At 35.9% G+C, this 21328-nt stretch overlaps 1 protein-coding gene across 1 annotated transcript; it reads left to right on the forward strand.

Annotated features, from left to right (window-relative positions):
- The first annotated feature begins 8035 nt into the window (after nt 1–8035).
- On the forward strand, nt 8036–16964 carry LOC129939166 (LMBR1 domain-containing protein 2 homolog). The gene is made up of 3 exons (XM_056047071.1): nt 8036–8354; nt 14956–15364; nt 15431–16964. Exons 1-3 carry the CDS (start codon nt 8184–8186, stop codon nt 16912–16914), a joined length of 2064 nt encoding a protein of 687 aa, XP_055903046.1. The 5' UTR covers nt 8036–8183; the 3' UTR covers nt 16915–16964.
- The last annotated feature ends 4364 nt before the right edge of the window (nt 16965–21328 follow it).

Genomic DNA, 21328 nt, shown 5'->3' on the forward strand with positions numbered 1-21328 from the left:
TTGAAGTGAATGAGGACAAAATAAAATATATATTTGATGAAATAAATGAATCAGTCCAAATGTGAAGAGGGCGAACCGGAAAAAGGCTCAATTCGGGAAAACGAATAACCCCAAGACTTCGCTACAAAGCCGTGGTGGTTACTGACGCAAGAGCGCTTGGTCTCATTGACTGGAGGGAGCTTGCAAGAGACCAGAAACGATGGAAGAACGCAATATCTCATGCTGAGACTGATCGGAAAAACTATCAAAATAAAAATACTTCTAACGCAACACACACAAAAAATACTTCTTTCTAAAGAAATCATTCACTTTGCCGGTCCAAGACTTTTAACTCAGTTCCCGAAATGATGTTTGAATTGTTACAGATAATAAACAAAGGGTGATTTTTGTAAATCTAAAAAACACATAAAATTCAAGAAAATTCATGAAATCTTTATTTAAATCGATAGCACGGTCCATATAATTAAATGTTTGAAATGGTCCATCCGCTTAGTATAATTTCGGCATACTCATTTCAACATTTTGTTGTTGTCTTCCAATGCGTTAATTGAAACGGGCTTGTCTAAATAGACATGAGCTTTAAAAAAGCCCAACAAAAAATAGTCTAAAGACGTTAAATCGCACGACCTAGGCGGCCAATTGACCGGTCCCGAACGTAAAATATAATGTTCACCGAACTAGCCTCTCAATAAGTCCATTGTTGCGCGTACTGTTTGGCATTTCATGTCATGCAAGTCAAGCTCTTGCATTTTGGGCAACAAAAAATTGTATATCATCTTACGGTAGCGCTCACCATTAGAGTTACGTTGCGATTCACATCATCTTTGAAGAAGTATGGTCCAATAATGCCACCAGCTCATAAGCCGCACCAAAGTGTGACTTTTTCTGGATGCATTATTAGCTCTTGATATTCACTCCAAAATCGACAATTCTGCCGCTTCGCCGCTGAACACAATTTTTCGGTAAAAATCGTGCGGTTATGATGATAAGGCCTCCAAGAGTAATTCTTGTCAAAAAAAGTGCTGGGGCGACTTTCCATTACCGCAGCACGAATTTCCTTCTGATTTTTTTTACAGTTAGGTAGGGGTCTCAATAGAACATCGAATTATGAAGGAGAAATCGTTACATAAACAGAAGCTTAACTCTTGGGGAGTAGACAGCAGCAACAGCAGCAGCAGCAGCAGCAGCAGCAGCGGCAACAGCAGCAGTGGAAATAGGCAAATTTACATTAACGATGCACTTACAAAGTTTTCTCATGCATTGTTGATGAAAGCAAAGGCAGTAAAGAAGGAGAAATCTTATAAATATGTATGGATTACAAATAATAGAATTTTTATTAGAAAGATTGAAGGTAGTGATCCCATCCAAATTAGGTCTTTTGAAGACCTTGAGAATATGCCTTAATTTTTGTTATTATGAATCCTAATTTTGAATTAAATAATGATGATGTTCCTACCTTTAATCTTAATATTTCTAATAGTAACAATTGTGAACAGATCTTTACTTCTAAACCTTATTGCTCTAACAAATTCCTCTTGATTCACCAGAATATTAGAAGTTTGCGTGAGAATTTCGCTTGCCTTGTTTCCCACCTAAATTCTTTTGCTTGTTTACCTGACTTTTTGTGTGTTTCGGAGATTTGGATATATAATTTTGAGAAAAATGATTACTTTTTGCCGGGTTATAACTTTTTTGCTAAAACAAATGATGATTATTGTGCTGGAGGTGTAGGTTGTTTTGTTAAGGAAAATTATGAATGTGTATCAACTGTGTTAGATTTTGTGAGCGCTGATATTTTAAAACTTACTTTTAAATTAGATAAAAGAGATTTTGTTTTGCTTTGCATTTACAGATTGCATAAATATAGTTTAACGGAGTTTATGTATGAATTTTCTAAGCTCTTGTATGCCGAAAAAGCAAAAAATTTATTAATATTGGGAGATTTAAATATCGACATTTTGGAAGATTCTGATGCTGTTTCTGCTTATTTGTCCTTACTTGCAGCCCATGGTTTGGCTTCTTTTATAACCGAACCAACAAGACCGGTTTCCGGAACATGTTTAGACCACATATATGGTCGTTTTTCCAATTGCTCTTTTGACACAATTGAAAAAGGCGTATTCAATTTAGGTATAACTGATCATGCCATGACTGGTCTTTTGATGAGTTCCCCTGGTAGCATTGAACCAATATCTACTGATAAAAGTTTTGAAGTTACTAAAATTGACTATTTAAAATTGAAAAGCAAGCTTTGTTTTGAAGAGTGGCAATCGGTTTACTTGGAAAGTGATGCTTCGAAAGCTTTTGATACTTTTTTCGATATTCTTAAAAATTATATTGTCCAATCCAGTGTTACCTTCAAACTAAAGAGTAAACAAAAAAAACTTAAGCCTTGGATAAACAACTATATTTTAAATAAAATTCATCTGAAAAATAAACTAAGAACCATTGAATAATTACAAATAGAAGTGGACACCGAACATTGCTCAAACGACCATGCGACTTATGAGCACCCAGTGAGTACTATTAGTAGCTTGAATATCATTTTCATGATATTGGTTTTTGTATATGCTAATTTAAATGCTAGAAAGGTTTTTGTATACAAAGTCAAAAGGGATTAAAAAAGTCCTTTTGGGATCTTTTTTGAAAAGGACACTAATATTAATGTGTACACGTTGAAAAAAAAAACAGTAAGAATAGGTATACCTACATCTTTGGAAGAAAAATGAATTATCAATCCAGACATATTATGTATGTATGTATATGTATTTCATTTGTGTTTATTATATATGTAGATGACTTTTTGTTGTAAGTTTTTGTATTTTATTGAGTGCGGTTTTGTCTACGGGTCGATTGAAATTTGTAGTTAAAGTTTTTTTTATAATTAGCAAACACTAAAAGGGTTTTTTATACCTTTAATATGCCAAAGACACAGTGTGAGCATTAGGAGAAGAAGATTCGCCTTTTTTTGGAATTGGCTGAACAAATGCAGTTTTCCAACTACTCGGAACGAGCCCAGAAGAATAGGATAGATTGAAAAGCTTACGCAGTGGTTTTGCTAGCGTGGAAGAACACCTCTTCAGAATAATAGCGGGGATACCATCTGGGCCAGCGGATTTATGAATGTTGAGATCTTTAAGAACTCTCGACACAGTTTGAGAAAAAAGATTGGTCCCATAGCTATAAAGCAAAGAAATCTGCCAAAAATACTACTAAAATGGTTGAAAAATCTAATAGGTAAGGCCCCCACTTCTGTTATATATATATACATATATACCTCCATATATATGTATGTTCCTACTAACCTCCATTTGTGCATACCTACCTAACATTAGTCTAAACAATATACCTACCTACCTATGCTTATATATGTACATTGTAGAAAGTATGATTCGTCCACTATCCCTATTTTCAGAAAAAAAAAAGAAATTTAAAAATAAACTCATCCCAACCCATATCAAACTAACAACGAAATTGAAGAAATACTCACAAAACATCATCATTTTCGTTTTATGAATGAGAACGAAATTTAAAAAAGGAACTTCAAAATACATTTTCGGCAGCGAACGTGATTTGGCATTGAATGCCACACACATGTATACCTACACAGTTGTTATTGTTGTTTTTTATTCTCTTTCTCGACAACAAATTGTGAGTAAATTTCCCATAAGAAACAAATCTGTTAAATTGGGTGTTGTATTTGATAGACTGAGATACAATAACTCGCCGGCGATACTAGCGACTTATGAGCATTTGAGAAATAAGTGTCGCCATCTAGAGCAGGATTTGCCCGGTGTCCCTTCTATTTGTAATTATTCAATGCTAAGAACTAAATGTATCAAACATCCGCTAAACCGAAATTTAATGATGCGTTATAAAGATATGTGCTCTCAACTTAGAAAAGAAGTTCCATTGTGTAGAGACAGATACTATGAAAATCAATTTGAGCAAGCTAAAGGTGTTATGAAAAAGGAATGGAAATTAGTAAACAGTCTTCTTAATAAACCAAATTCTAACAAAAAGGATTTTAACATAGAAATTGATGAAGATGAAATGTCTATTAATAAGACCTTAGCTATTGCTAATAAATTCATTGATTACTTTGCCAATGTTTCAGTTTCCTTGCAATCTTCTTTTTGTCCCACCTGTGCAATCTGTAGCTCTTCCAGTATTTGTGGTGATCCTTTGAACCAAAACACATTTTTTTTCGAACCTATAACTGCATTTGAACTTTTGAGAAGTATTGGTTCGCTCAAAAATTCGAAGACTTGTGGAGCTGATGGTATCTCAAGCAATATGCTTAAAACTATAGCTTGTTACTTAGTTGATGTTTTGGCTTATTTATTTAACCAAAGCATCTTTTCAGGAAAATTTCCGGATGCGTTGAAGTGTGCAGACATTGTTCCTATTTTTAAAAAAGGATCAGCGAAAGAAGTGAAGAATTATAGACCAATTTCAATTCTATCTTCTATAAGTAAGATTTTTGAAAAAGTATCAAGAACAGATTAATTGATTTCTTAAATAAAAACAACTTCTTTAGTTCCCTGCAATTTGGGTTTCAGAAAGGTAAATGCACGGAAGACGCTCTTCTAAAATTTTGCTCCGAGATTTTCTTTAACCTAGATAGTAAAAAGTGTTCAGCTGGCTTGTTTGTCGATATCACTAAAGCTTTTGACATGGTTGATCATGATATCATGTTGTCTAAATTGGAAAATGCTGGTATTCGAAGCTTTATGAGAGATTGGTTTGGATCCTACCTTGTTAATAGATCATTACGAGTAAAAATTAACAATACTAGAAGTGGCTTCAAATTTCTTAATATTGGAGTACCACAAGGCTCTGTGCTTGGTCCAATATTGTTCTTAATTTACATTAACTCTTTATTTAAATTACCATTCAAGTCGAAAATTACCGCTTTTGCAGATGATGTTGGTTGTGCCTATGGTGCTAATAGTCCCCTTGATCTTGTTGCAGATATAAATTGGGATTTGAATCTTTTTAGGTCGTGGTTTGCTGAACATAAATTATTAATAAGCTCTAAGACGAAAATTATGTTTTTCAGCCTTTCTTCTCAGAATGTTTTCGAACCGGAAATCTTTTTTCATGAGCCTGAGTGCAAAAAGTTTAAACTTCACAGTTGCTCTTGCTCTTCTGAAACAAGCACGATCACTTACTGTGACCACCTATTTTGTAGTGATCTTTGTTTTCAAATTGAAAAAGTGGATGTTTTTCAATATCTAGGACTGCTAATCGACTCAAAGATGACCTTTAGTAATCAAACTGAGAATTTGCAAAAATATTTTCGTACTACACTCAGGCACTTCTTCTTTCTCCAAAAAGTTTGCTCACCCGACCTTCTTAAAAAAAATTATTATGGGATTTTCCACTCTAAACTACAATATGGAATTGCCTGTTGGGGCGGAACGCACTTTTCCAAAGTTAAACCAATTCTTACTCTCCAAAAGTATGTTATTAGAATAATAAGCAGAAAACGGCGACTGCATCACAGTTTTCCATTATTTGTGAGACTAAAAATTCTTCCAATTCGTCACCTCTATTGTTTCAAAGTCCTAAAAACTTTTTTTTTGCGCTCAGGAAATCTAAATTTTAGAATTTTAGACAGTCATAACCTACGAAACAACTTGCAATATCTTGTATCTATTCCTAACTTCCGGACTACTACTTTTCGAAATTTTTATACTGTTGCTTCTTCTAGATTATTTAATAAACTACCTTGTATGTTAAGGTCACTTATTTTACCAAATCTCTTTATGAAACATCTTAAGAGTTGGTTGTTTGAATCTGATTTCGGTGATAATGTTTTTTGTATTTTCCTTTTAATTTCTGGTGAATTTTTGGGAATTGGTTTTCTAATTGTTGAAATTTTTGTATCTGGTCGTTCTTTTTGTAATTCCTTAATTAAGATTTTCTGGACTTTGCTTTTATTTTTTTAATTGTGATTCTCTTTGATTTATTTTCCAATTGTACATATTTATATTTATGCTTGAAGTTTAAAATTAAGGGTCACCCCACCCAATTTATTTATTTGATTTTTTGTTAATTACCGAAGTGGCATTTAATACTGTTTTATTTTCTAACAATAATGCCACTACTTATTTCAAAATTTTTATTTACATTTTAGTCTTATTGAACTTGATGTATCTAAACTTATTATGAGAAATAAATGAATTTTTAAACCTAAACCTAAACCTAAATGTTTTAAATATTAGGGTGAGGAAACAACTTTAAGTCTTAAAAAAAATATTTTCTTTTTCGGACTTAACCCTACTTTTTTTGTATTGCATTTCTTGAGCCTAAAACAACTTTTTTTTTAATTGATAGCACGACGTGCTAACAGCTAGGTATATAAGCACCCCCCTGCTTGGGGTCACTATAGGATTTGGGGTGGGTGCGAGTACTTTTTCATTTTAGCACTAAAATAAAAGAAATCACCAAAAAAGAAACAAGTATGGCAGCACTGAACAAAAAATAGGGAAGAAATGTCAAAATCAAACATTTTTGTGTGTTTTGTATGTAAAAAAGTGAACTTTAAAAATTAATTAAAAATAGAAATAAATGTTTCCTCGCTCTAAAATTGGTATAGTTATTATTGATTTGCACATATCTATCGAATAAAAAAAACCGCGAGTCGAAATTCGTGCTGCGGTAATGGAAAGTTGAGCCAAAGTGCTTTCGCATTACTGCTTGAACAGAATGAGATGCAGCTGTAGCTAAGAAAATCGCTGTAGTATAAGCTGTCAATAAAAACGCTCACTAATGTAGCAAAGGTCACCCACAATGGTGTAGCGCAGGAAATTTATTCGGGCATGTTCAACGCATATGAAATTTATATTTGAACTGAATTTGTATGGTAGCATACTATAAAAAAGTTACAAAACCAGAAAAAATTCTCAAATGCATTGAACGCTCCCAAAAAAAAAGTGAAAAGTCAAAGAATGAAATGGGTTTCCCCCATCTGTCATCTCAAATGTAGCTTGCAGCGTCGCCAAAAGTTAAAGTTGAGTCAACTTGCGCTGCAGCTACAGCTTCTCATTGTGTCGATGTATACTATTTTCGTATCTTTTAACTTTGACAGTGCTACAGGCAACAGCTACAGCTACACCATTCTGTTCAAGCAGTTAGGCTTAAAACTGTAGCTCCATTCCATTCCTTTAGGCTTAAAACTGTAGCTCCATTCCTGATGTATTAGACGCACACGGGAATGGTTGAATGTTGTACGTGAATAAGCCATAGTTTTCAACGGACTGTTGCGCTACCTAATTTATTTATTTTACAAATAGTTAACGATTTTTAAGAATAGCTAGACGAAAAAAAACAGACCACAGTATGAATCCCCCATAAAGAGTATGACTGTTTGGACACACTCCAAATATTTTCAACAAAAATCAAAACGAAAAACAAACAAACCTTGTTTTAAATGTCATCCACAATCTCTGTCTGTCTCTACGTTTTCGTTGTTGAAATAATAAATTATTTCATTTTTCGCTCTCGTAATTCGTAATCTAATTCGTATTTCTATTTCGTCGCTCGTACTTTATTCAATTGTTTTCACATTTTAAATAAAATCACTAAAACTCATAATTAAAGAAGCAAACTAAATAAACATTCCATTAATCATTCGTCGGCTGTTGGCTGTCGGCAAAGTCAATCGAAATCGATAAAAAGTTTCTTAACTCTGAGTCTGATATCACCCAGATCTTAATACGTGTTCAATATGCTTTCTTTTGTTTTCTTTATTTACAATAAAATAATACGAGAAATAACAAATCCCTAAACTACAAGCAAACGATAACGAAAACATAAAATATCAAATAAGAAAAAAAAAACACCGAAACACGAAAATCGTAAGACGTTATGTCTTCTGAAGAAAATCAATTGGCAGAGAAAATCGATTTAATTGAACCCACAACTGGCAAATTATTCTTCGAAACCAAATCGGATTTGGTGTTCTGCAAGCCGCATTTGATGCCTTTAAAATCTCTAACCCTCGAACGCTTGGAGAATATGCAAAAGAAAGCCCAGCAGCAGCTTCAAGAAAACCGTGCTAAAACTGCCAGTGCCACAGCAGGAGTCAATCTCGACAAATAAAATAAATAATACAAATTTTAGGTTTTGTGTGTGTTTTTTGAAGGAACAAAGAAGAAAGAAAGAAAAACATACAAATGGCATATCTTTTAGCAAGTGCAATAATTCTGGCATTGTTCTTGGCCGGAATCTCATTATATCGCTATGGTAATATCCAGAGACAACATATACTCGTCACTCTTTCCGTTCTAACAGCTTGGTGCTTCTCGTTTCTAATTGTGTTTACTATTCCATTGGACGTTACATCGGTAAGACTAAAGATTATGTTTATTTTTTTTTTCTTTAATCACTCCCCATAATATGCCCCAGGAAATTTGTGCTGCTAATAGCAACAAAAAATTGTCATATCTTTAATTCCAAAAACTTATATTCTTCTTGAATTCGGTGGTAATATTTTTATTGCGAATAAAGTTATGATTGTTTTGTTTATGCCGAACGTAGTACGAATCTTTTTGGACGCAAAGGGCCTGTGATAAGGCCGACTATCAGTTGACCAATTGCCCCTTGCTGGGTCTACGTTTAAGAGTAATTAGTTCTTTAAGTTATGATAAGAGCGGCGAGATCATCAACATTTGACTAATACGTTTGTATTTATTTATTTTAATCATTAAATTCAATTAATTTTATTTCTGATAACTATAAGGACTCATCAAGTAGAACTATTACTCCAAGTAAAATACTTACCTAGTTATCTACATACTAAGAGCAAGAATTTTTTAAACGCAAAATGATGTACAGTGGCTCACTTATTGCTTATTGGATACATTTATTTTAAAAATACAGCTTAAATTTATGAGGCAATGAAATATTACATGAACTTCTTTTAAATGCACTTTTGACAAGAAAACTTTACTTTTTTGAATTGACATTAATTTAGTGATAAAAGGTCGACAAGGTTTTGTTCCTCGTTATTAATTTCCACTTTTCCGTCGTTTTTGGAGTGGTTAGGTTAGGCTGGTTTGAAGGGCTGTCCGGGATGGAGTAGGATACACTTAAGCCAATTTTGCGCTCATTTTGATAACACATGAATCTTGAGTTCTTCTTTTGAGGTCAAAAAAACTGATGTAACATCTCCATTACAAATAATGGTTCTGGACTGTTAAAGAAATCGTAAAGACAGAATGCAAAGATTTAATGGCAACCTGACTGAGAAAATCCGAATATCAGATGTTGATATCACGTTTTCTTTAACCAATACAAGATTACTTTTATCGCCATAAGTTCTGCTTGGAACACGCAGAACAGAGACTTAATTTTATTCGTTCAGAGTACGCCTTCACCAACTCTATTAGTTTTTGATCCTTCTGCATAGGAAAGAAAGATCTGGAAGGCAAAGCAATCTAGAAGTTTCTATCAGACTGTAGTTGGAATTGATTCTAAATAATTAAGAATTACGAAAAGACCAATGCTGATACTAGGCCCCTGTTATAAAGCTCTGAAGCAAATAGCAGCGTTTGCAGCTACATATGTATGTATTTGATTTGAGGATTGGATTTGATTCGCAAAAGAGGTCCGCTTATACAAAGGCAAGCTGATCGCTGTAGTTTGATAAGTTCTAGCAATTTAATCCATTGTCTAATGCTGTCTACCATACTGAAACACCATACAATAGAATCGGTCTGATTACCGATGGTATAACTAATGCGAAATTTAGGGTCGCAAGCCCTAGTTACTTTTTTGACTCTTTCTTTTTAATTACGTTTCCAATTTAGTTGCTTATCTAAAATGATCAAAATATTTAGCTTCATGTCAAAACTTTAATTAGATACCTTTTATAAAAAGAGGAATTATGTTGGAGATTCTTGGAGAATAGAAATAAATCGGTTGTAGCTTGTTTAGCAGAACTTGGTTCGCATAAGCAATCACTTTTAAACCCTCCACATCCATACTAATCAGAATTTGAATGACTACCAGGTTCTAGAGGAAAGGATATAGTTTATATTAATTTATTCTTTAACAGGCTTCTTGAGGAAGAATCTATTCCGAAATCTTTTTTAAGAGCAACTACAGGGGCATATCAATTTTACCGTGTGCCTTCGGAAAATATTCACCCATCTTCTATGCCATAGGTTGACGAAATGGAAATCAACTACTTAGTATTTTCCAATCCGCCCTTGATACGGTTAACAGGAGTTCTTTAATTTATAAAATTTCTACCCTAGGCTTATCAACAAAATTTCTCAACTTATATAAGCTTCTTATAACCGATACCCCTGCTACTGTATGGAATGAAAGTAGAATGTCTAATTTTTTCAATACAAGTGCTGGTGTTCCACAAGGTTGTGGATTAAGTCCATTAATGTTTGCACTATATTTTGACACCACCAGGGGGTGGTTTTAAGGTTGGTGAAACATTAATAAAATGCTCCTATACGCGGATGACATTGTTCTATTAGCTGATAATCCCATAACTTTGCAGTTACAAATAAACAAGCTTAGGCGGGATTTTAGTATAAATGTTGCAAAGTCGAAAATCGAAGAACAACTTCCCAAGAGAAATGGTTTTTGGAACGTGAACCAATAGAAATAGTAAATCAGTTCAGCGCTTATGTTTAAAGCGCAACTTTAAAATGGATAACTCAATACCTACATATGCCATCCATACTGAATCCGCTATGAAAATTTGAAATAAAATGCTGATTACATAATAAAATTTATGAAAAGACCTGACTCAAATCTTCAAATCTTCTTCTCGAAGCATCCTAAGACGCTTTCTTTGGCAGGGTCCAGGCCTCAGCGCCATAAATGAGAACTGGGATGATAAGTGTGATATAAAGCAGATGGTGATTTTAGATGCTCGAGAGAGGACTTTACTTTTCAATTGCCTTCTAAGTCCAAAGAAGCAGCGTTTTGCAAGAGTTATTCTGCGTTTTATTTCAGCGCTGGTGTCGTTGTCTGTGTTCATAGCGGTGCCTAGGTAGACAAAGTCCTTAACCTCGAAGTTATAGCTGTCCATGGTGACGTTTTGTCCAAGACGATGTTGTTCAATGTCCTTTTTCGATGACTGCATATACTTGGTCCTGCTCTCATTGATCACTAAACCCATCTTCTTCGCTTCCGTCGCAATGTTCAAAAACGCTCCACTGACATCACGCTTTGATCTCCCAATTATGTGAATATTATCTGCGTATCCGAGTAATTGAACGGACTTTTGGAAGATTGTGCCTCTAGTGTTGACGGTTGACAACAAATGCATCGGTGAGATTTTTTCCGACCTTGATAGAGCAGCGTGCATTCTCCATCGTCATTCTGCACAAACAGATAAGATCGACAGAGATGCTAAAAATAGAGCTCTGTAGAGCTCTTCCCTTGCATGCTGTCATACGCGGCTTTAAAATCGAAAAATAGATGGTGGGCATCGACTTGAAGTTCCTGGGTTTTTTTTCCAAGATCTGCCATAGTGCGAATATTTGTTCAATAGTCCACTTTCCTGGTCTGAAGCCACACTGCTATAGACCTATCAGGTTGTTAACGAACGGCTTCAGACGTTCGCATAATACGGCAGAGAGGATATTATAATCATTGTTAAGGAGACTAATGCTTCTGTAATTGGCGTAATTTAGAGGGTCTCCTTTTGCATGTATCGGGCAAACTATGCTGAGATTCCACTCATCGGATATGCTTTATTCAGACCATATTTTGCAGATGAGTTGGTGCATGCTCCCTACCAAGTCATCGCCTGCTGCTTTGAATAGTTCGGCAGCGATGCCGTCAGCTCCAGTAGCTTTGTTTGACGATGTTCCCTTGATCGTCCATACAGGCTTCGGTCGTAGCCGGTACCCTTGGAAGGTTTTTTAACCCTTTGGTACAATTTACGCACCTCATTCCTGTTGTGACATCCCTCTATCTCCTCGATCGCGCGCTTCTCATGCCTTCCGTTTTGTATACCTGCTGTTTTTCTGCGTGCGCTTGCCGGCATTCGTCCTCAAATCAGGGGTTTCGCTCTGGTGGCCGTGTGAAACCTAGCACTTCAGAGGCGGCATCTCTGATGGCTGCAAGGCAATGTTGCCACTGGTTTTCAATGCTTAATGCAGGCAGCATAGGGCTCCCTAAGAGGTTACTAGAGACTCGATCGGAAAAGGACGTGACAGTCTCTTGCGATTTGAGATTATTAAACTTATATCACGAGATGTATATCTATTGAAATGACACAATGATGATATCATATGTATGGGCGATTTTAATCCCCCGCATATCTAATGGCCTTCCTATTACTAAGGCACCTTTTACTGTCCAACAACTAAATTAGAATTTTACTTTAGGTTAGGCTAGGTTAAAGTGGCTGCGGATTCAAAAACCACGCACTTAGGACGAAAGAAAAGGCCCATTGTGATACCACATGAATCTAGAGAACTACTTCTTACTAGTCGAACAATTTTGAGCTTTTTATACACCTTTTAGGGAGCTAATATAAAGTCTGCTTTGAGATAACAAGTCTTTAGAGCGCTTTAGGTCCAGTGAAGGCCATATGAGTTTTGTGGCTGCGCATGTTGGTAAGTTGTGCCACCTCGAATTTGCATAATTTTACATATAGCTATCGGTATACCTATCTTCTCCTTTTCAGGTGAAATTAGTATGACGGTTTCAATTTTAGCAAGTTCATCTGCTCTACAATTTTCTGTGATGTCTCTGTGGCCCGGCACCCAACAAAGGTGAATGTTAAATTGCTGCGCCATCTCCATTAGAGACGATCGACAATCGAGGGCCGTTTGAAATTTTGGTTGAGACACCGTCAAGAGTTTTAATATCATCCTAACTGTCAAAGTAGATGTGGATATCAGAATTTGATATCACGTTTTCTCTTAGCCAGAAAATAACCTCTTTGATCGGTAAAATTTCCGCTTGTAAAACGCTACAATGATTAGGGAGGCGGAATGAGATGCTTAGAATTTGACTTTGCTCAGTACACAATTGATAATGCACTTTACTCTTTTATACTGAGATCTTCAGTTGTTTTCCTTAAAAAACAGAGTACACATTTTGGACATATAATCTGAAAAATAAACTGTGGCAGAAGTATCAAAGGTCAAATGCCTTATGTGTGAGGCATATTTCCAGAATCGTAGAAAGTATCGTATATTATTCAAATCCAGAATAAGGGTCGCAAGAACGATATCGGCAATTATCGCCCATAGTATAACTATCGTGCATACCGAAAATGGTCGAAACCATAATCTGTCTCCGATTAAGCATTGTCTTGAAATGGGTAAATCAACTGTTACCAACCAACTGTTTATCGAATCATTCGGAAAAATGTCTCACAAAATTATTATTCTTAAATTAAGAAGTCTTGGGTTTCCTATTCTTTTCATTAATTGCTTGAACTCCTATTTGAGTAATAAAAAGTATATTTTGTCCGTTTTGAATCAACTCAATCTATTCCTTTTCAAGCACCTTCCGGCCACTGTTATTTATCGTTAACAATTATGTCATTTTTTTACATTATACGCGCACTCAAGGGGATATGAATACCCGTATCATGATTAATCACAGTGCGAGCAATTAGGAAGGGAGGAAAGGATTAGAAAAGAGATACCGGTGCACATTAGTTTTGAATGTCTGCACATTGTAAAGCATTCCATTTTTACAGCTCTCTTTTGAATTCTGTCAAGAAGACTCAAGTATGTTATTGGAGCACCTGCCCAGGTATGGGAATTGTACTCGAGTTTCGCACGAATATAGGCTTTATAGATTATAGCCAGATCAGTAGGGGTAAAAATCTTCTTGTATCTTCGGAGAAAACCTAAACACTTAGCAGCATTTTTGGCGATGTCAAATATGTGATCACTCCACAATAAGTGGTTTGTAATGCACATCCCTAGGACTGAAAGCTGTTCGGTCTCCTCGATGCAAGTACCATTCATGGATAGTGGCATTGGGGGAAGGTAACGCTTCTGATATTAGTATCTTACTGCTTGAACTCAATGGCAGTATTATCACAACTTGACATGCTCATGCAAACGCATCCCTTCTTTCCCCAGGAGCTACTTTATCATTGTCGACTAAGTGTCTGTAGTTGATTTTGCCCGTTATTTAGGTTTCATTTGTGAAAAAGAATTCCGTTCTCGCTGCCACATAGACAATATTATCAATAAAGGCAGTGCAACATTTGGATTTATAAAATGGTGATCTAAAGAGTTCTCTGGTCCATATATAATGAAATCTCTTTTCGTCTCATTTCTTGAGTCGCCGTCTCAGATCCGTGCCTCTTTTCCGCTTCCGTTTGGTTGAAAGGGAAAATTATAACTACCATAATTCCATGTTTCTCATATAACTCTCCAATTTGCTAGGACCTGTCAGCAATGTGCACTTTTTCAATGTTTTCCTGAGAGCCCGGGAGGTTAACATATGATCCATTGATTTGAAATATGTCCTAAAAGTGCGACGAGCTTACATGATTTTATCATGATACTGAATAAAAGCCTTGACAACAAATGCGACGTGTTTCTCAATCCATTGTACAATGTTAACTAACGAATTATATCGAACTAAATAACTTAGGCAGGAATATGGCTTCCCTGTATATTTTGGTTTTTAAAAATTTAAACCACAGAACAGCACTGATAATACTATCGTCTGAAAAACGACCTAATTATAACATTTTTCATGGCATAAAAAGTTAAAAGCGGTATAACACATGTAAAAAATACATAACTCAATTCAAATGTGTTCTTTCTTTTTCTGATACTTTTACACAATAGGTTTACATAAGCCTTAAGTTTTATTTATTTTTGCGTAAAGAACCATTACAAGTTGTTTCGAGGCAGTCAATTAACAATGATAGAAAACAAATTATTTAATATCTAATTGCAATTCCAACTAAAAACCCAATAACCGTTTTTTTTTTAGACTGTTTATCGACGCTGTCTGCAAAATAAGACAGAGCTTTACATTAATCCAAATGGAGTTACAGCGTATGTTTTTCATAAAGAAAACTGTGAACAACCTTGGGGTCTGGTATCCGAATCGATATTTCCAAATCTTTGGCGTATAATTTATTGGTCATCTCAATTCCTAACATGGTTGATTATGCCTCTAATGCAATCGTATCTGAAGGCCGGTGATTTTACTATCAAGGGGAAACTTAAAGCCGCCCTTATTGATAACGCCATCTATTACGGATCCTACCTGTTCATATGTGGAGTTCTGCTTATCTATATTGCAGCTAAGGGTGTTTCATTGGACTGGCAGAAGCTCAAAGCTATTGCTTCTTCTGCATCGAATACATGGGGACTGTTTTTGTTAGTTTTGTTATTAGGTAAGTTAAAGCTTATTAATTGTTTGGGAAAAACTCGTCTCATATGAACTATTTGTTTAATTTAAGGATATGCTTTGGTTGAGGTACCTAGATCATTTTGGAACAACGCCAAACCGGGTTTTACACTTCAATACGCTTATTTTAAAGCGGCAAAATTGAGCTCAGAAAAGGCAGAAGCTGAGGAGAATGTCGATGATGTTCTAGAATCACTGCAAGGAATCAGTCGTTCTGTGCCGAACAATCACGAGTTGCGACCTTGTGTGGAGACAATTTTAAGGAAAGTTCCAACTGAACTGCAAGAACGTGCAAGTCGCAATTACAATCGAGGTGGAAATAGCTCTTCGACAATAGTGCCATCGGAAAAGGCTCTCGTAAGAATTCATAAGCAAGTGATCAAATCCTTGCAAACATTACAGCGTACCGAAGCCCTTTGGAGTGTTCAGGTTGAAACTGTGCTACATTTGGAAGATGTTGCTCGAAACATCCACTCCTCTGAGCGACGCTTTAAAACTGAATTCCCAAGGAGTCGATCGAATATCGCCAGGCTCTTTTACAGTCCCAAATTGGACTGGTATTGGGAGTGTATGCTGAAGTCACCATTTTTAAAAGCCTTGTGCATTGTCACCGCAACAATGTCATTCATGGTGGTCTGGAGTGAATTGACTTTCTTCAATCGCCGACCTGTTCTTTCAATCTTCGCCAACGTCATCAACATTGCCAAGGCCAATTATGATTTTTTCACAATCGAAATCTTCTCGCTGGTCGTGTTAAGTTACTTGTTCTATTGTACTTATTCGACAATTCTGCGCATCCGATTCCTGAACCTTTACTACCTGGCACCTCATCACCAGACCAACGAGCACAGTTTGATCTTCAGCGGAATGCTTCTCTGTAGATTGACCCCTCCCATGTGCTTGAATTTCCTCGGTCTTATACACATGGATTCCCATATTATTAAACAGCGAATCATGGAGACTTACTACACTCAGATAATGGGGCATATGGACGTGATCGGCATCATTTCGGATGGCTTCAATATCTATTTCCCTATGTGTATGTTAGCCTTTTGTCTAGCAACATGGTTTAGTTTGGGTAGCAGGGCATTGAATGCATTGGGATTCCAGCAATTCTTACAGAATGAAACAATTGCCACAGAACTCGTGCAAGAGGGCAAGGATTTAATAGCTCGTGAAAAACGTCGTCGACAAAGAGCTGAAGATGCAATGGCTCGCAGGCGGGATTTCAATCGAACCGATTCGGCTGAAGTAAATGGTTCGACGAGCATGGGAAAGTATCGTAATCTTCGATCAGGAGGAGTGGGAGTTAGTCTGACACCTGCGGACGGACTACTTAGAGATGGCGATCCATTGGGCTACGCAACAACCAATCGACAACCTGACTTAACCCGTAGTCTTTCCGATGAAATTAATGACCGCTTCGGAGCTAGCACCCATGTTCAAATAGGATTTAAAGGCACAAGTGACTTAGAAGACTTCGAAGATGAACGAAGGATAGGCCCCCCACCAAGAGGGATATTCGATGATGTTTAGCATAATAAATTAAACGATGATGGAAGGTATTAAAATAGTTTAAAAAAAGGCCAGTTTCTGTGTTTTTTTGCTTGTTCTGTGTTTGGGAGAAAAACAACAGCGTTAGCCCAGTATGCTGCTGATAAGCGTGACGAAGTAAAATATACAAACTTTCATGACAGATCCAGGTGATTCAAATTCTTATTTAGATCAAGCAGTCAATTCACAAGTTAACTCTCAGAGAATCAATTTTGTACACGATGTGGGATGACTCATTTAAAAATACATAGTTTTATGACAGGCTTTCACAGTATCTACTAAGCCAGTCCTTTTATTTGCATTGGGTAGAGTTGAAATAAAAGATATATTTTATAGTTTATACTTCAAAGTAGAATCAAAATGTGAATAAACCTCACTAAAAACGGCGCATTTAAAATTGAAAATTGTTGGGATTCAATTTTTTAGTTTGGTCTTCTTCAATATTAAAATATTTAAATAAGTTTTATGATTTTATATAAACTAAGGCTTACATTATTTTCGGTTTAAATTTATAATTGCTTAGCCTACAAGTCAATTATTCATGTTCATCACAAAAATGAGAGAATCTACCGTACCGTGCCTGGAACTGCAAGGTTTTTCCTATTTATTGATATAAGTTTATTTTTATTTTATGTTTCGGACCTGGCTTTTGTAAAATAAATAAATAGAAACTAAAATAAGCTACATAATATATTTTTAGCCATATACTTAAGTTTAAGCTTTACAATAGTAATTTATTTTGCTTAGTATTAAAAATATGATTACGTTTCTCATAATTTTGAATTCAAGAACAATTTAATTTGTATTTTCTTCGATGTTGAGCGCGACCGGGACTCAGCGATTTGTGTCACGGATGAAGATAATATTTCATTTGCCGTATGATGAAAGACTTTTGGTTTAAAACAAACAAAATGTGTCATTAATTGTAACTAAACAGGATATTTTTTTTAAGTAATTTGTGAATAGAAATTAGAATTAGTTTGGTTTGATTTTTAATAATTTCTCAAAATAATCAAATTATAAAAATTATGGTATTGTGCAAATATATTTATAATTTTATTATGTATATTGATAATAATGCATAAATGACATTTCAATAAAAAAAAAAACATTATAAAAACTATGTTCATTGTTACAATTGCTATTTTATCTTATGCTCAATAAAAACAAATGGACAAAATTGATTTGATATACAGATGCTGAGGTTTATATTTCCATTCTAAGTGGTTTTTGATTGAAATACAAGGAGCAACAAGGGGAAACCTTTAACTTGCAAGCGTTAATAAGATATTGCATAAACACAAAAAAGGCGAATCCTCCTCACCCTATAATTATCGATTGTATGCAATTAAGTCTTTTCTTTCCAAGGATTGGAATTAAACTTATTTGTAATTATTCAACGTCGCTTAAACATCGTTGTAAAGTTTCTTGTCTCCCCCTTTTTAACATTATTTTAACGGTTATTACTCTAGAGAAATAAAATAGAAATATTTTAGCTCTAGAGAAGTAGCCAGTTTTATTTCTCCCCTAAAGCTCTTCAACCGTAACATTCGCGCCTTCATTAATGCTCATCATCATCAATATCCCAACTTCGGTGGAACTATCAAATACAGAGATTCGTTCTTTAACCGTACTACGCGAATGTGTGGAATGCCTTACCACACTATCTTTCCCAGTCATTGCAATACTCGAGACTTGTAAACCAATGTTTTAATATTACGGTCGCTTGTTGCGAGGAAAAGCTCAAGAAATTAGGTCCTCAGACTGGTTAAGTCCGTTAGGAACCCCTTAAGGTGCATAGGGCCTCTACTACGCCTACGCGCCATCGTGTACGATTTTCGAAGATGTGTTTCAGATCCCTCCAACCTTGGCTTAATGACGATGATTCCCACTCGACTGTCCTGCCCCATGTGCTTTTTGGTCGTCCAGCTCTTCTTCCTTCTTGTGTGAGCGGATTCCACTGCCTTGAGAGAGGTTGGGTTCCGAGGCTGATCATTTTTATTTTGCCGGAATTAATTTTCAGCCCCACAACTTCTGAATCTCTCTGAATGACTTGTTGTCATTTGATGGAGAGAGTAGGCAAACATCGTCTGTCAATTGGATCCCTCCGCTACCTGACAGCTTCGCACAGTACATCGCACATCACCAACAAAAACAATATTGGCGACAGTATACAGCCTTGGTTGACTCCGCTACGGATTTCAAAATCATCTGACAACCTACCATCGTGCAGAACTGATCGATATTCAACACACTGATCCGCAGGGTGTTCATATGATCAATACAGGAGGATCGAGTGCGGAATCCTGCTTGTTAGGCATCGAGAGTAGCCTCAAGGTGTTATCTGATGCGTTCCAGTATAACTGTTGCTTCTATTTTGGCAGCGGCAGGTAGAACGCAAATACCTCTCCAGTTTTCGCACTTTGTTAGATCTCCTTTTTTTGGGAGCTTGACGATAATTCCCTTCTTCCACTCATCGGAGAAGCTTTCGATGGTGCAGGCTTCTTTTATGAGCGGATAAAGCAGTTCGCTTGATGACGTTGGCGCTGCTTGTAAAAGCTTTGCGGTAATTTCATCAAGTCCTACCAGTACCACTTTATTTTTCTTAAGTGCTTTAATTGCGGCAATGATCTCATCTTTACTGGCAGGTGCGGTGCGGATTAGTTTCTTCAGGCAGGGAATTAGTTTCTTCAGGCACTTCAGAAGGTATCGGCTGCACGTTGTTTGCAAAGACTCGGTTTAAAGGGAAAGTGTTCTTTCCACCTTCGGACTTGCTCATCCACCGAACTTATCACAGTACTGTCTACTTCTTTAACCCTGCTGTTGCACCTGTTTGCAGCATCTCCTGCTTCTTGCCCAATTGCGTTGATGTAGTTACGCTTGTCATGGCGCACACTGCGGTGAACCCCTCTCTTTTTCACGTGGTACAAAGGTTCCAGCTCATCTCTTTCTTGCCCTTGTGCAGCAGTTATTTAAGCTCTTAACTGTTTGCGTCCGTTGATCCTTGCCCAAGATTCATCTGAAAGCCAAGTGGTGTTTCTTCCTCCCTTCCGACCGACTATTCTATCAGCACCTTAAATGAAAACATTTTTCACATCATAATAATGGTGTTCGATGTCGCCATGTACTGTGCTGCTGATTTTTCTCATTTCGTGAGACTGGTGGTCCATGAATTGTTGACGGGTTGTGGGATTCTTTAGTCTGGCGATGTTGAATTTGGGGGCTCGTGTTATTCCGTTGGAACTGTAGCTGTACGCAATCTTAGGGTAGCTATCAGTATATCAATAAATTCAATGGTGCCGTGTATTGTATCGTCACAGGTTCTGAATCAACCAAAAACAAAACCCAAGTCGATAATAGGAATGATTGTTAGATAAACCAGATCGTACGTAATTTAGGCATTTTCAAAATATTGTACGAGTATTTTTTATCGGGAGTCTTTGGTAAAATGCGGAAAAATATTAAAGATGAAGAATCAAAAAGAAAGTAGAAATGCTCTTAAGGTTCTGACCTAAAATAACTTCCTCAACCCATAGTTTTATTCTACGGCTGGCTCTTTGGGATTCCTTAACTTAAACCTAGATGTAGATAACTCTACATTTAAAATTATATTTTATAGTAGTGAAAATTGTCCTAAAACGAGTAAGAGAACATGTAAATCTGAACAACCAAAATTCCGCACTGGATCCTCCTGCATTGACAACATTAACACCTCGCGGATCTCATGGAGCGGTGCGTTGAAAGTCCATTACCATTTAACTTGCCGTTCATTGATTTTGAGAAGGCTTTTGAAAGAGTCAACAGAAAGTTTACCTGGTTAGGTTTGGCTTCGTTTAATCTCGTGTTCAAAATAAAAACAAATTACAGATGTTCACAGAAAACAAACAAACATTTAGATTTCGAGATCCAAAATTATTGTAAAATGAAATGTTTAACACATATCGTTGGCGAAAGATGCAAACCTTTGAAAATATATCAAGTAGGCATTGAAATCTATGTCTGGATTAAATGGAAGATCATTATTGTTGTTGTAAATGCAGAAAACATTAAAAAAAAACGTATATCCTTGTTGCCATTTTACAATGGGAAAACCACGTAAATCCACAGTTTTAGCAGAACAAGGCTCGTAAGAAAGAAGTGTATCAATGTATTTTATTTGTGAAAAAAAGTTTCTGATTGAATTTGGATGTTTTAATTGAAAAAGGTATGTGAAATTATTTGAAATCATTAAATTTTCTGATAATAAAGATTATTCTTAGAGTAAATAAAGAAGTTTAGTATGAGTAGGTGGATATATGTACAAGGTTTTCTTTCTTATGCAATTCATATTTAACAAATATTTACTCGTTTTTCTTATTTTCTCTAACGAACAATATTTTAACAGTTCTAATGTTTT

This window comes from Eupeodes corollae, chromosome 1 (genome assembly GCF_945859685.1).
Source record: "Eupeodes corollae chromosome 1, idEupCoro1.1, whole genome shotgun sequence".
In the NCBI taxonomy this organism is placed as follows: domain Eukaryota; kingdom Metazoa; phylum Arthropoda; class Insecta; order Diptera; family Syrphidae; genus Eupeodes; species Eupeodes corollae.